This window comes from Ranitomeya imitator, chromosome 1, assembly GCF_032444005.1.
Source record: "Ranitomeya imitator isolate aRanImi1 chromosome 1, aRanImi1.pri, whole genome shotgun sequence".
NCBI classification, from domain to species: domain Eukaryota; kingdom Metazoa; phylum Chordata; class Amphibia; order Anura; family Dendrobatidae; genus Ranitomeya; species Ranitomeya imitator.
This window is the reverse complement of record NC_091282.1, coordinates 845,857,287-845,873,313: the sequence shown is the minus strand read 5'-3', so window position 1 is coordinate 845,873,313 and position 16,027 is coordinate 845,857,287. Positions and strand designations below refer to the sequence as shown.

Genomic DNA, 16,027 nt, shown 5'->3' with positions numbered 1-16,027 from the left:
CCATAAAAAGCCAACCCTCGATCCAACTGCTATGTCCAGCTATCGCCCAATATCACTGCTCCCATTCGCTTCCAAACTCCTGGAGCAGCACGTCCACTCTGAACTTTCCTCCCACCTCTCTAACTTGCTCTTTGACAATCTACAATCTGGTTTCCGCCCCATCACTCAACTGAGACCGCCCTGACCAAAGTCACTAACGACCTACTTATCGCCAAAGCTAATGGACAATACTCTGTACTCCTCCTTCTTGACCTGTCCTCTGCTTTCAACACAGTTGACCACTGCCTCCTACTACAGATCCTCTCCCCCTTTGGCATCAAAGACCTTGCCCTATCCTGGATCTCCTTGTACCTTTCCAACCGCACATTCAGCGTCTCCCACTCCCACACTACCTCCTCATCCCACCCTCTCTCTGTTGGAGTCCCCCATGGCTCTGTTCTAGGACCCCTACCCTTCTCAATCTATACACTTGGCTTGGGACAACTCATAAAGTCCCATGGATACCAGTACCACCTCTATGCTGATGACACTCAGATCTACCTCTCTGGCCCAGACGTCACTGCTCTGCTGTCCAGAATCCCAGAGTGCCTATCAGCCATATCCCCCTTCTTCTCCTCTCGCTTCCTCAAACTCAATGTGGACAAATCTGAACTCATCATCTTTCCTCCATCCCATAGATCTTCCTTACCTGACCTATCTATCGCAATCAATGACATCATGCTTTCCCCCGTACCAGAAGTCCGCTGCCTCGGAGTAACCTTCGACTCTGCCCTGTCCTTCAAACCACACATCTAAGCTCTCTCCACCTCCTGTCGCCTCCAGCTCAAAAATATCTCCAGAATCCGTCCTTTCCTCAACTGTCAATCACTAAAATGCTTGTGCATGCCCTCATCATCTCCCGCCTTGACTACTGCAACATCCTTTTCTGCGGCCTCCCTGCTAACACCCTTGCACCTCTCCAGTCCATCCTTAACTCTGCTGCCCGACTAATTCATCTCTCTCCTCGCTACTCCTTTGCTTCCCCCCTCTGCAAATCTCTTCACTGGCTCCCATTCCCTCAGCGTATCCAGTTCAAATTACTAATACTGACCTACGAAGCCATCCATAACCTGTCTCCTCCATATATCTCTGAATTAATCTCCTGATATCTTCCCTCACGTAATCTTCGGTCCTCCCAAGACCTCCTTTGTTATGATCAGGTGACCTTGGAGCAGCATGAAAACTTTCACTGAAGTAGGTGGTAACTATACTGACCGCAAACCCTGATCTTAACACCGCAACTAGAAGTAGCCGTGGGGTGTGCCTAACAAAACCTAGACACCTCGACACAGCGGAGGACTAAATATCCCTATAGATGGAAATAGGTATTCTACCTTGCCTCAGAGCAGAACCCCAAAGGATAGGCAGCCCCCCACAAATAATAACTGTGAGTAGTAGCAGGCAGGAAACAGGATTTAGCAAAAAGGCCACACTAGCTAAGATAGGAAAGGATAGGACAGGATACTAAGCGGTCAGTATTAAAAATCCTTCCAAAATTATCCACAGCAGAAAATACAAAAACTCCACCATCTAACTAAAGATGTGGAGCATATATCTGCAACTCCAGAGAATCCAACAAGACTGAGAAAACACTGACACAGTCTAAGCTGGACAAGAGAAAAACAAATGAATAGCACAGAATATAAGCACACTGCATGTGTGCCACAGAAAAAGAAACAGACACTTATCTTTGCTGAATTGGCAGCTAAGCAGGAGAAGCCAGACAAAGATTCAACACTTCCCAAGAAATATTGACAACTGGAAAGAACTAATGAGTCCTGCAAACCTAAATACCCCAGTCAGAATTGCAATCAGCAGATACACCTGTCCAAGACTGCAGCCCAGGGACAACTGCATTACCACCTACAACCACCAGAGGGAGCCCAAAAGCAGAATTCACAACAGTACCCCCCTTGAGGAGGGGTCACCAAACCCTCACCAGAGCCCCCAGGCCAATCAGGATGAGCCAGATGAAAGGTACAAACCAAATCAGCGGCATGGACATCAGAGGCAAAAACCCAAGAATTATCCTCCTGGCCATAACCCTTCCATTTGACTAGGTACTGAAGCTTCCGCCTCGAAAAATGGGAATCCAAAATCTTCTCAACAACATATTCCAACTCCCCATCAACCAACACAGGGGTCGGAGGATCAACAGAGGGAACAACGGGCTCCACATATTTCCGCAATAAAGATCTATGGAAGACATTATGGATAGCAAAAGAGGCCGGAAGCGCCAGTCGAAAAGACACCGGATTAATAATCTCAGAAATCCTATTAGGACCAATAAACCGAGGCTTACACTTAGGAGAAGAAACCTTCATAGGAACATGACGGGAAGACAACCAGACCAGATCCCCAACCCGAAGCCGGGAACCAACACACCGACGACGGTTAGCAAAACGTTGAGCCTCCTCCTGAGACAACACCAAATTGTCCACCACATGAGCCCAAATCTGCTGCAACCTGTCAACCACAGAATCCACACCAGGACAGTCAGAAGGCTCAACCTGCCCAGAAGAGAAACTAGGATGAAAACCAAAATTACAAAAGAGAGGCGAAACCAAAGTAGCCGAAGTAGCCCGATTATTAAGGGCAAACTCGGCCAATGGCAAGAAAGCCACCCAATCATCCTGATCAGCAGACACAAAGCATCTCAAATAAGTCTCCAAAGTCTGATTAGTTCGCTCGGTCTGGCCATTTGTCTGAGGATGAAATGCAGAAGAAAAAGACAAATCAATGCCCAGCCTAGCACAAAAGGCCCGCCAAAACCTAGAAACAAACTGGGAACCTCTGTCGGACACAATATTCTCTGGAATACCATGCAAGCGGACCACATGCTGAAAAAACAACGGAACCACATCCGAAGAGGAAGGCAATTTAGGGAAAGGCACCAAATGAACCATCTTAGAGAATCAGTCACAAACAACCCAGATAACCGACATCCTCTGGGAAACAGGAAGATCGGAAATAAAATCCATAGAAATATGCGTCCAGGGCCTCTCAGGGACCGGCAATGGCAAAAGCAACCCACTAGCACGGGAGCAACAAGGCTTGGCCCGTGCACAAGTCCCACAGGACTGCACAAAAGAACGCACATCACGCGACAAAGAAGGCCACCAAAATGACCTACCAACCAAGTCTCTGGTACCAAACATGCCAGGATGACCAGCCAACACGGAACAGTGAACCTCAGAAATCCCTCTACTAGTCCATCTGTCAGGAACAAACAGTTTCCCCACAGGACAGCGGTCAGGTTTGTCAGCCTGAAATTCCTGAAGAACCCGTCGTAAATCAGGGGAAATGGCAGAAAGGACCACCTTTCTTTCAGAATACCGACCGGTTCTAAGACCTCAGGAGAATCAGGCAAAAAACTCCTATAGAGGGCATCAGCCTTAATATTCTTAGAACCCGGAAGGTACGAGACCACGAAATCAAAACGGGAAAAAAACAAGGACCATCGAGCCTGTCTAGGATTCAGCCGTTTGGCAGACTCGAGGTAAATCAAATTCTTATGATCGGTCAAGACCACAATACGGTGCTTAGCTCCCTCAAGCCAATGTCGCCACTCCTCAAACGCCCACTTCATAGCCAACAACTCCCGATTGCCGACATCATAATTGCGTTCAGCAGGCGAAAACTTACGGGAAAAGAAGGCACACGGTTTCATTAAGGAACCAACAGGATCCCTCTGAGACAAAACGGCCCCTGCCCCAATCTCAGAAGCGTCAACCTCAACCTGAAACGGAAGAGAAACATCCGGTTGGCGCAACACCGGAGCAGAAGTAAATAGACGTTTAAGTTCCTGAAAGGCAGAGACAGCCGCAGAGGACCAATTCGCCACATCAGCGCCTTTCTTCGTCAAATCGGTCAAGGGTTTAACCACGCTGGAAAAATTAGCAATGAAACGGCGATAAAAATTTGCAAAACCCAAAAATTTCTGAAGGCTCTTCACGGATGTGGGCTGAATCCAATCATGAATGGCCTGAACCTTAACCGGATCCATCTCTATAGACGAGGGAGAAAAAATAAAGCCCAAAAAAGAAACCTTCTGCACCCCAAAGAGACACTTAGACCCTATCACAAACAAAGCATTGTCACAAAGGATCTGAAATACCATCCTGACCTGTTGCACATGAGACTCCCAATCATCGGAAAAAAATCAAAATATCGTCCAAATATACAATCAAGAATTTATCAAGATAAGTCCGGAAGATATCATGCATGAAGGACTGAAAAACAGATGGAGCATTAGAGAGTCCGAATGGCATCACAAGGTATTCAAATCCATTCATCACCCTGCTTAATACGAACAAGATTATATTTCCCCCGAAGGTCAATCTTCGTAAACCAACTAGCTCCCTTAATCCTAGCAAACAAATCGGAAAGCAAAGGTAAAGGGTATTGAAACTTGACCGTGATCTTATTCAAGAGGCGATAATCAATACAGGGTCTCAAGGAACCATCTTTTTTAGCAACAAAAAAGAACCCCGCTCCCAACGGTGAAGAAGATGGTCGAATATGCCCTTTCTCCAAAGACTCCTTAATATAGCTCCGCATGGCGGTATGTTCAGGCACAGACAGGTTGAAAAGTCGACCCTTAGGAAACTTACAGCCTGGAATCAAGTCAATAGCACAATCGCAGTCCCTGTGCGGTGGAAGGAAACTGGACTTGGGCTCATCGAATACATCCTGAAAATCAGACAAAAACTCTGGAATTTCAGAAGAGGAAGAAGAGGAGATTGACATCAAAGGAACATCATTATGAACCCCCTGACAACCCCAACTAGTCACAGACATGGACTTCCAATCCAACACAGGATTATGTACCTGCAACCACGGAAAACCCAGCACGATAGCATCATGCAAATTATGCAACACCAGAAATCGACAATCTTCCTGATGGGCTGGCGCCATGCGCATGGTCACCTGTGTCCAAAACTGGGGCTTATTTTTAGCCAAGGGTGTAGCATCAATGCCTCTTAAAGGAATAGGGTTCTGCAAAGGCTGCAAGGGAAAACCACAACGCCTGGCAAACTCAAAGTCCATTAAGTTCAAGGCGGCCCCTGAATCCACAAACGCCATGACAGAGAATGATGACAATGAGCAGATCAAGGACACAGATAACAGAAATTTAGGTTGTACAGTACTGATGGTAAATGAACTGGCGATCCTCTTTGTCCGCTTAGGGCAGACAGAAATGACATGAAAAGCGTCGCCACAATAATAACACAACCTATTCTGACGTCTGAAACCTTGTCGTTCCGTTCTAGACAGAATCCTATCACACTGCATTGGCTCAGGAATTTGCTCTGAGGATATCGCCACAGCGCGCACAGTTCTGCGCTCCTGCAAGTGCCGGTCAATCTGAATGGCCAGAGACATAGAATCACTCAGACCGGAAGGCGTGGGAAACCCCACCATAACATCTTTAACGGATTCAGAAAGACCCTTTCTGAAAATTGCCGCCAAAGCATCATTATTCCATTTAGTCAACACAGACCATTTTCTGAATTTCTGACAATACAATTCTGCCGCCTTTTGACCCTGAGACAGGGCCAACAAGATCTTCTCAGCTTGATCCACAGAATTAGGTTCATGATATAATAATCCTAAAGCCTGAAAAAAAGAGTCTACATTAAGCAAATCCGGATTCCCAGATTCCAGGGAAAATGCACAATCCTGCGGGTCGCCACGCAGCAGGGAGATGACGATTTTAACCTGCTGAATGGAATCACCAGAGGATCGAGGTCTCAAAGCAAAAAATAGTTTACAGTTGTTTTTAAAACTCAAAAATTTGGACCTGTCACCAAAAAACACATCAGGAGTAGGAATCTTCGGTTCTAAAACAGGAGTCTGAAGAATAAAATCAGAAATACCCTGTACCCTAGCAGCAAGCTGGTCTACACAAGAAGCTAATTCCTGAACATTCATGCTAGCACAAGGCTCCTCAGCCACCCAGAGATAAAGAGGGAGGAGAAGACAAAGTAGACTGAAGAAAAAAAAATGGCTCAAGACCTTTCTTCCCTTCTTCTGAGATGCATTTAACTCATTATTGGCCAGTTGTACTGTTATGATCAGGTGACCTTGGAGCAGCATGAAATCTTTCACTGGAGTAGGTGGTAACTATACTGACCGCAAACCCTGATCTTAACACCGCAACTAGAAGTAGCCGTGGGGTGTGCCTAACAAAACCTAGACACCTCGACACAGCCGGAGGACTAAATACCCCTATAGATGGAAATAGGAATTCTACCTTGCCTCAGAGCAGAACCCCAAAGGATAGGCAGCCCCCCACAAATAATGACTGTGAGTAGTAGAGGAAAAGACACACGCAGGCAGGAAACAGGGTTTAGCAAAAGAGGCCACACTAGCCAAGATAGGAAAGGATAGGACAGGATACTAAGCGGTCAGTATTAAAAATCCTTCCAAAATTATCCACAGCACAAAATACAAAAACTCCACCATCTAACTAAAGATGTGGAGCGTATATCTGCAACTCCAGAGAATCCAACAAGACTGAGAAAACACTGACACAGTCTAAGCTGGACAAGAGAAAAACAAATGAATAGCACAGAATATAAGCACACTGCATGTGTGCCACAGAAAAAGAAACATACACTTATCTTTGCTGAATTGGCAGCTAAGCAGGAGAAGCCAGACAAAGATCCAACACTTCCCAAGAAATATTGACAACTGGCAAGGACTAATGAGTCCTGCAAACCTAAATACCCCAGTCAGAATTGCAATCAGCAGATACACCTGTCCAAGACTGCAGCCCAGGGACTACTGCATTACCACCTACAACCACCAGAGGGAGCCCAAAAGCAGAATTCACAACACTCCTTCTCTCCTCCACACTTATTCGCTCCTCATCCAATCGCCTCCAAGACTTCTCCCGAATATCCCCCATCCTCTGGAATTCTTTGCCCCCCGACTATCAACCACATTCGGATCCTTCAAACGGAACCTAAAAACCCATCTCTTCAGGAAAGCCTACAGCCTGCACTGACCCCGCTGCCTCCTCATCACTACTAAGGCTACCACCTCACCAACACCGGAGCTCCTGCAACCCTCAACCTACTGTCTCCTTCCCCATAATCCTGTAGAATGTTAGCCCGCAAGGGCAGGGTCCTCGCCCCTCTGTATCAGTCTGTCATTGTTAGTTTGTTTACTGTAAGGGATATCTGTAACTTGTATGTAACCCCTTCTCATGTACAGCACCATGGAATCAATGGTGCTATATGAATAAATAATAATAATAATCTAAGAGTGGTTGATCAAGCCCAATTGTTCTGGTCCCAAAGCATGATGGTGAATGCAAGTTCTGCAAGGACTATCGGAAGTTGAATGAGGTCTCCAAGTTCGACTCATAACCCATGCCATGCGGTGATGGGCTGATCGAGAGACTTGGGCCCACAAGGTGCATAACCACTTTGGATTTGATGAAGGGATATTGGTAGATCCCTATGGCACAGGGAACAAAGAGAAGATTGCATTCTTCTACGCTAGATGGATGCTTCCAGTATGTTTGGATGCCATTTGGCCTGCATGGGGCCCCAACGAAGTCCAGAGAGCTGTGGATAGAAAACTTTCACCCCCTAAGAAATACACCGTGGCATACCTGGACGATATTGCTATCTTCAGCCTGGACTGGGAAAGTTATCTGGAAAAGGTCCAGGCAGTGTTTGATGCTATAAGGAAGGCAGGGTTTTCAATTAACCTGAAGAAATGTGCCTTGGGGAAAGAAGAAGCCAAAAACCTGAAATATGTAGTGGGTAGAGGCGAGATCAAACCCCAAACCAGTAAAGTGGAGGCAATCCAAACATGGCCGAGATCGCTGTCAAAAAAGCATGTTAAAACCTTCCTAGGGATCGTGGGATACTAACGGAGGTTCATCCCGAACTTTGCCATGATGGCCGTGCCCCTGATGGACATTAAGGGGACAAAATCGGTAATGGTCAAAGGGTCTGAAGAGGCAGAGACGGCCTTTCAAAAAATGAAAGGAGCTCTGTGTAAGCAACAGGTTCTGGTGGTCCCTGACTTTAAGAAAGAGTTTATACACCAAACGGATGCCTCAGATGTCAGTTTAGGTGCAGTTCTTTCCCAGGAGATACACAGGGAAGAGCACCCTGTTTTCTACCTGAGTAGGAATCTATCCTCATGTGAGAGGAATTATTCGGTCGTAGAGAAGGAGTGCTTGGCCATAGAGTGGGCTGTGGACACATTACAGTACTATCTGGTAGGACATAAGTTTACATTGGTATCCAACCATGCCCCACTTAGATGGATGAGGGAAACAAAGGGTAAAAATGGTAGGGTCACCCAATGGTTAGCCCTACAAGATTTCAGCTTCCATGTAGAGCATAGAGCATGGAAGCTACATGGTAATGCCCATGCCCTCTCGAGAATCCTTTGTGTGGTAGTAGAAAGTGCCAAGCCCCATGGCTTTAGACATAGGGGGGAGGTATACAGTGTGGCTAACGGTAGCATAGTCGATGGGAGGTATGTGTCGCAGAGATGGCTTGTATCTGTGATGTAACCTGGAGTATTTTTTCTAGTGCATGAAAGCACTAAGAGGTTCGTTTGTTGCACCTGGGACCTTGTTGCGGGTAGCTGTGAGAGATGGGAGGGTCTACCTACCCACATATATCACCTCTTGGTGTGGTTAACCGCCTATATAACGGAGGCTGTTGTTTGGCACATGGTCTGGATGTTGGAAGGGAGAAGGCCTCTTCTGTGTGTCTCCAGACCAAGCTTGAAAACTGGGCGCTATCCTAGCTTGTGTGCCCACAGGCCTAGCGGAGCAGAGCCCTGCTATGGACATTTGTGTTTTGCCTTATCTGAAAACTGTTTGTTTTCTGTTTTGCCTCTGGGTTTATGAAGTAATAAACCCCACATGAACTTTTAATGGAACAAGCCTCCTGTATTCCTCCTGATCCACCAAAGTGAGTACAACCCCTTCAATATATATTTATATTTACATGCACCCTATAGAATACTTACCAGTTTTCTCTTATTCAGCTCTTCTAAACTCCTGCACAATACAGGACCAGTGGTGACATCATGGTCACATGACTGTGATGTTGCACTCCGCTGTTTGGTGTTGGCAGGTGACTTGTTGCAGTGATTTCTCCCATAGACATCACAGACAGGGCAATGCCTGCTCTTTATTGTCCTTTTAGCTCATAGAGATAAGCTGCAGCAACATGGAAGGAAATATACAGCTGAGCTGAGCTGTCTTGATGTGAATCAACACTTGTTACAAAGCTCTGCATCAGGCTTCTCAGTCTGCTTCTATTTGTTCCTTTCCCTGCTCCTCACTCCTCCTACCCTGCCCAACTCTCTATAGAGATGAATGGGCTGTGTCACATGACATCTGCAGTCAGTCTCCTCTTAGAAAGATGGATTTTAGCTGCTTTTTCACCGAGAATGAGGCGTTCAGGAGGCCATGGAGAAGAAGAGACTAAGTGGAGATGGAAGCATATTTCTCTGTTAAGTTACATTAAAAATGTTCTATATTCACATTGATTTATGCAAATTTTGTTTAAATTATAGTTCTGTTTTAAGGTCAGGAATTTGACTTGGCTATTTCAAAACTGTAAATTTATTCTTATTTAACAATTTTTTTTGTAGAATGACTTGTGTGCTCTGGGTCGCTGTCTTGCTGAATGACCCATGTTCTCTTGAAATTCACCTCATTTTCAGATGTCCTGCCATTTTCTTTTAGTATTTGCTGTTAGAATTCAGAACCCATTGTTTCATCAATGATGGTAAGCTGTCCTAGTCCAGATGCATCAAAACAGGCCCAAACCATGATTCTATCACCACTGTCTTTTACAGACAGATCTGAGGTTTTTATGCTGTAAAGCAGGTTTTTTTCTGTCGACAAACATAACATTTCTCATTTAAACTAAAAAGCTCTATTCTAGTCTCATCCATCCATAAAACAGTGCTCCAATAGCCCTATGGCATCTTTAGGTGATCTTTAGCAAACTACAGTCAGAATCAATGTTATTTTTAGAGCGCAATGGCTTTCTCCTTGTATTTAACCATGTTTTTTTCAATGGAGGTCATATGAACATTAACAACAAATGTGAGAAAGGCCTTAGGAGTTACCTTGAGTTTCTTTGTGACCTTGTAGACTATTACATTCCTTGTTCTTGGTGTGATCTTTGTTGGTTGACCACTCCGGGAAAGGTAATAATGGTATTGAATTTCATCCATTTCTACACAATCTGAATAACTGTGGATTGCTGGAGTCCAAACTCTTTAGAATTGGTTTTGTAACCCTTTTACAGCCTAAAATAAATACCTTCTACTGAGGTGCTCAGAAATCTCATTTGGTTGGGCCACATGACTCTCTTCCACAAACATGTGTTGTGAAGATCAGACTTTGATAGAGCCCTCTTGATTAAATATAACTAATTAAAAAAAATTAATTCATTAATGAAAAACACACAAAAAAAACAGACTATAATTTCGCTATATGCTAATCCTAAAGGTTCACATACTTTTGGCAAAGAAAACATATAAAAGTCTAATATTTTTGACTCATTTGCTTCATTGGGTTGTCTTTATCTGATTTTAGGATTTGTATGAAAATCTGTTGAAGTTTTAGGTTAAATTTATGCAGAAATATGGAAAATTCTGAAGAGTTTGCAAACTTTCACGCACCTCTGCAGACAGTATAGCATAGAGAGTTATTCAAAATTCATATACTATAGTCTCCATATCCTGCTGCACACATGTCCTTGTTTTTGTAGGTATGTTGGCTATATATGTGGCAGCTGAGCTTTGCTTTAACAAAGAGTTAAGAATAGTAGGCTTGACCTGTGCTCATGTTACACCTGTTCACTTCCTTGCCACGAGGATACACAGACGTGGTTTGAAGGTATTTGTCAAGCAGCTGGCGGAGTGAAGTCTGTCTTTGCCATGGCTGTGTCTTACAGTTTCACCTCGCTGCTGCTTCTGCTCCTGCTGCGTGCTACTTTGGCACAAGGTAAGAGTTATCTTTAAAGTTCTTTATCCAGATGATACTCAGTTATGAGCTTGTCTTTGTAAGTTCTTAAATTATACATCCAAATGATGCTTATTTTACGTTCTCTTTTAGTAACATCGTTTTCTAGTCATAAGTTGACAAATTCCTAGCAATGATTATCATTAATAACATGCAAGTAAATGAATTGCCAATAAAAGTCATGTTTTAACGTTGATATCAATTATACACAAAATAGGCACTTTTTTTTTTACATTTTGTAGCCAGCGCAGGAGTTTGTAAAATTCTCCAGTAACGCCAATACTATGACATAGCACTAAGGCAAGTCAGGGTTGGGACTTAATTGACACGCAATGCACTCCTGACGGATAACAAGTGTAAATATTGTTTCACTATGTCTAAGAACTTCCTAATCCAGGTGGCAAGTTTTATGACAAACTAAAACACAAAAATTGTTCCACTGTTATTGCTGCATGTTGTGAATGTTGTAGTTTATTTTATGTAGTAGACCTTAAAGTGAACCTGTCGGCAGGATTGTGCACAGTAACCTCCAGACAGTGTCAGGTCAGCGCCGTTATACTGATTAACATGATGCCTTGGTTGATGAAATCCATCTTGTGTGTAGGTTACTGTGCACAATCCTGCTGACAGGTTCCCTTTAAATGAGTTGCCCAGTGTCCACCACGGGACAACCCCTTCTTAACTACCGCTACTAACGTTCTCCATCTAAAAATGAAAACACATATCTCCCAAACTGGCTGTGTTCCAGTGACGTCTGCGCTGTGTCTCCCAGCGTATTGTTATGTCATGTGACCGCTGCAGCCAATCAGTGGCTGCAGACTTTTAATATTGTATCAGAGAGAATGTCCCCTCTAACGGAATAGTGAAGGTTGAAGCCATCCAGCTACTACTCATTGGCTGCAGCTTTCACATAACACAGCACCGACATCCCTGGAAAAGGTCCTAGTTTGGGAGGTGGGTATGTGATCTTTCTTTTATTTCACATTGGGCACTTTAGCTGATAAGAAGAGGTTGTCCAAATTTAAGACTATACCTTTGAGAAGATGTGATAATTCTGTCATAGCTGAAAGGAATAAAAGTGAGATATGTGCCTTTTCTCCAGCAACACACATGCCAATCATGGTTTTTGTAAGTAAAAATCCTTATACATATATAATGTTTTGGACCGTGCTCCTTCTAATGAAAGTACTGTATTTTAGCTTGCCTTCACACTGACACATAATCAAGACGATTATAAACTGTAAGCTGGTGAGCAGGACCCTCACTCCTCCTGTACACTGTGTGGTACTTCGTAATGTCCCCGCCTAATTGTAAAGTGCTGTCGAATATGTTGGCACTATATAAATGAAATTATTATTATTATTATGATTAAGACAAGCATTCCTACACATCTTTGTTTCTTGATTATTGGCCTTCCTTTCCAGACAGGCTGCCGATCACCAAACAAAATTAAGCAAAATGCTCGTTCTTCAGGTGAAATGGTTGTTAAGCTTGCTTAAAAAACATAACTCTTGGCAGTGAATCACTCAGTGTAAACAGGACATGTGCTGCTGAGAACAATGATATTCTATCACACTGTCAGGAGCCTCCTGTGTTGCAGGCAATAGTGACCGGTCATGTGACCACAATTATGCGATTTGCATACATGCGAAAATGTGCCGACTAGACGTGCTGAGACAGGGACAAGGGGGCATGCTCTACGTCTGGAGGAAAGAAGGTTTAGGCATAATAACAGACGCGGATTCTTTACTGTAAGAGCAGTGAGACTATGGAACTCTCTGCCGTATGATGTTGTAATGAGTGATTCGTTACTTAAATTTAAGAGGGGACTGGATACCTTTCTTGAAAAGTATAATGTTACAGGTTATATACACTAGATTCCTTGATCGGGCGTTGATCCAGGGAACTAGTCTGTTTGCCGTATGTGGAGTCGGGAAGGAATTTTTTTCCCCAATGTGGAGCTTACTCTTTGTCACATGGGTGTTTTTTGCCTTTCTCTGGATCAACATGTTAGGGCATGTTAGGTTAGGCTATGGGTTGAACTAGATGGACTTAAAGTCTTCCTTCAACCTTAATAACTATGTTGCTATGCTCTCACCTGCAACGTTGGAGAATCCTGACAGTGTGTGGTGCGCTCACTTGTAAGGATTCAGAAGTCACATAGAGTGACTGCAGATTTTCATCAGAAGACCCCCCAAGTGGCAGATTTTATGGTTTTTTTCCTACTGCTTTTCCAAGCCTCCTTGACATGAGGCCAGGGTAAATAATAACAGAGGGACTTATGGACTAGCAAAGGTAACCTAGCATTCTGACACTGAAGGTGAGCTGCCACACTATATGAAAAACAGAAAAATTAAATATACCTCCACTCACCATACAGAAGCCCTCAGTCCTGGATACAGGGCAGTGCAGTGAAAGTCAATCATATCATGGGTACAAGTATTACATTTTTGAAATGATTAGATCCCACTCTTGTGTATGCACGACTCGTTAAAGAGTTGATTGTGACTTGTAGGATCGCTACTTCCAACAGGTGGCGCTATAGAGTTTAAGTCCTCTTTTTCTCAGGAGAGGCAATTTGCATATTTAATTTCCCAGAGGAGCATTGCATGGCGAATAAGCCTCCTTACCTTGACAAGCCAGAGATGGTATGTCACTCTCCACAAGGAGAAACAATACCCCTTAGACCCCTGTCCAGAGCCTCTCACCTAGCCGAATCAGTTCTCATGCTTCGCACTGACGAGGGCCAACAGCCCGAAACACCGTGTCTGTGAATTGAGATACTGATTTGGCTTTAATCCTAAGTCATATTGCACGACTCGTTAAAGAGTTGATTGTGACTTGTAGGATCGCTACTTCCAACAGGTGGCACTATAGAGTTTAAGTCCTCTTTTTCTCAGAAGAGGCAATTCACATATTGGAAATATAAACAAATCCAATTTGATGCCATAACTCACAACCGGGTATGTGTAAATGTCAAAACATCAAAACACGTCAGCTGTGTTACTCAAGGATGTTCTGTTTTTAATCCCTTTATTAGCATTGAAAAATTAAAGTTGGTTATCTTTTAAATGTATCTATAGATAAGTGCTGGATCTATCATTTGCAAACACAAGTAATCTTACACTAGATACAGATGTATATAGCATTCTAGCTGGATATAAACATATCCAGTTTGTGGGGAAATTCTATGAAATTTTATAGCAACACATCATGCAGAAACGTAGTTAGCAAATATTTTTTTTAACAGTTTTCCATGAGAGTGTGAACTTGTTTTTCACCTGTTTTGCGGAGTGTATTGAAGTGTGACATGAAACTTTTCACTCCAATTAAGGTAGCATGACTGATCAAATAAAGCTTCAACATGTACACCATAAAACTGTCCTCCCATCTCTCATCCAACTCTTTCTTCAACCACCTGCAATCTGATTACTGGCCCAATACTCCACTCCAATTACCAAAACATATAATGTTCTGGTAACGGCCAAAGCCATACAACATTACTTCGTGCTCCCCTGTATTATACCTGTCGTCTATGCTCAACACAGTCCATCACTTCATCTTGTTTCTACGTCTCTTGTTCATTGGCATCACTGACTTGACCTTCTCCTGGATCTCCTCATACAATACTAACCATACACTGAGATTCTGATACATCAAAGTGTTTATGTCAGAAATTGATTGACTTTCAACAGTCGCAAACTTTTTGTCTTCACATTTCAAAAAAATATTGCCAAACACCACTAAAGTGGCATGAATTTTCCCAGAGTAGAAATAGTATCATTACGTAGCATTTTGACAACTTCTGTTCCTGGATGAGCTAACGACTCCCTTTCTTTGGCAGCCACACAGTGCTTATTATTATTGTTATTATGTGACAGATAGAAGCTGCACTGTTGATTTAGAATCATCCAGCAACTATAGCTGGTAAAATGGTTAAAGCATACAGGGAGTGGTTATCTCAGCCCCAGGGAATACTGGGAAAGTTGTAATTGGGTCCTGGACATCCAAGAGTAAGGTATGTGTTAGAGAGTCTCCTATTAGACTGAAATCAGACAAGCTGTATTGAACAGTTCTTCCTGGGAAGTGATTGCTGGAAGCAGTCAGGACATCCAGAAGCATCTTTATTACCTCAAGATGGAAGTGAGAGAGCTACAGCACCGGAATCATCCCCCTCCCCCCACCTCACTGCATGAGCAAGGTACAGTTCTGCTTGGATTAAGACACTGTGTGAATAGAAGTTATCTGTGAATGGAAGTTATTGAAGTATGCCAAAAGTAAAAACAAAATGTTTCTAAAAATATATATATAAAAAATGAATTCAAATCACCCCCCTTTCGCCCCATTCAAAATAAAACAATAAAAAAATTAAAACATACACATATCTGGTATCACCGCATTTAGAATCGCCCGTTCTATCAAAATAAAAAAAAGAATTAATCCAATCGCTAAACGGCATAAAGAGAAAAAAGTAAAAATGCCAGAACTACGTTTTTTTGGTCGCCCCAACATTGCACTATAATGTAATAACGGGTGATCAAAGGATTGTATCTACAACAAAATGGTATCAATAAAAATCTCACCTCAGCAGGCAAAAAATAAGCCCTTACCCAACCCGAGCTCACGAAAAATGGAGACTGTATGGGTATCGGAAAATGGTGCAATTTTTTTTTTACAAACTTTAGAATTTTTGTTCACCACTTAAATAAAAAAGAACCTAGACATGCTTGGTGTCTATGAACTCGTAATGACCTGCAGAATCATAATGGCTGGTCACTGTTAGCATTTAGCAAATATGTAAAAAAAAAACTGTGGGATTGCACTTTTTTTGCAATTTCACCACACTTGGATTTTTTTCCCGTTTTCTAGAACACGATATGTTAAAACCAATGATGTCACTCAAAAGTACAACTCGTCCCGCAGAAAACAAGCCCTCACATGGCCATTTTGAACAAAAATAAAGTTATG

The 16,027-nt window shown here is 43.1% G+C and overlaps 1 protein-coding gene across 1 annotated transcript in view; it reads left to right on the top strand.

The window, feature by feature from the left end:
- The first annotated feature begins 10,864 nt into the window (after positions 1-10,864).
- Positions 10,865-16,027, top strand: part of CIST1 (colon, intestine and stomach enriched 1) — a 168,021-nt gene continuing 162,858 nt past the window's right edge. Inside the window, exon 1 of the mRNA XM_069745691.1 lies at positions 10,865-11,041. Within this exon, the coding sequence (XP_069601792.1) occupies positions 10,975-11,041 (67 nt within the window). The 5' untranslated portion in view covers positions 10,865-10,974. The remainder of the gene's footprint in view (positions 11,042-16,027) is intronic.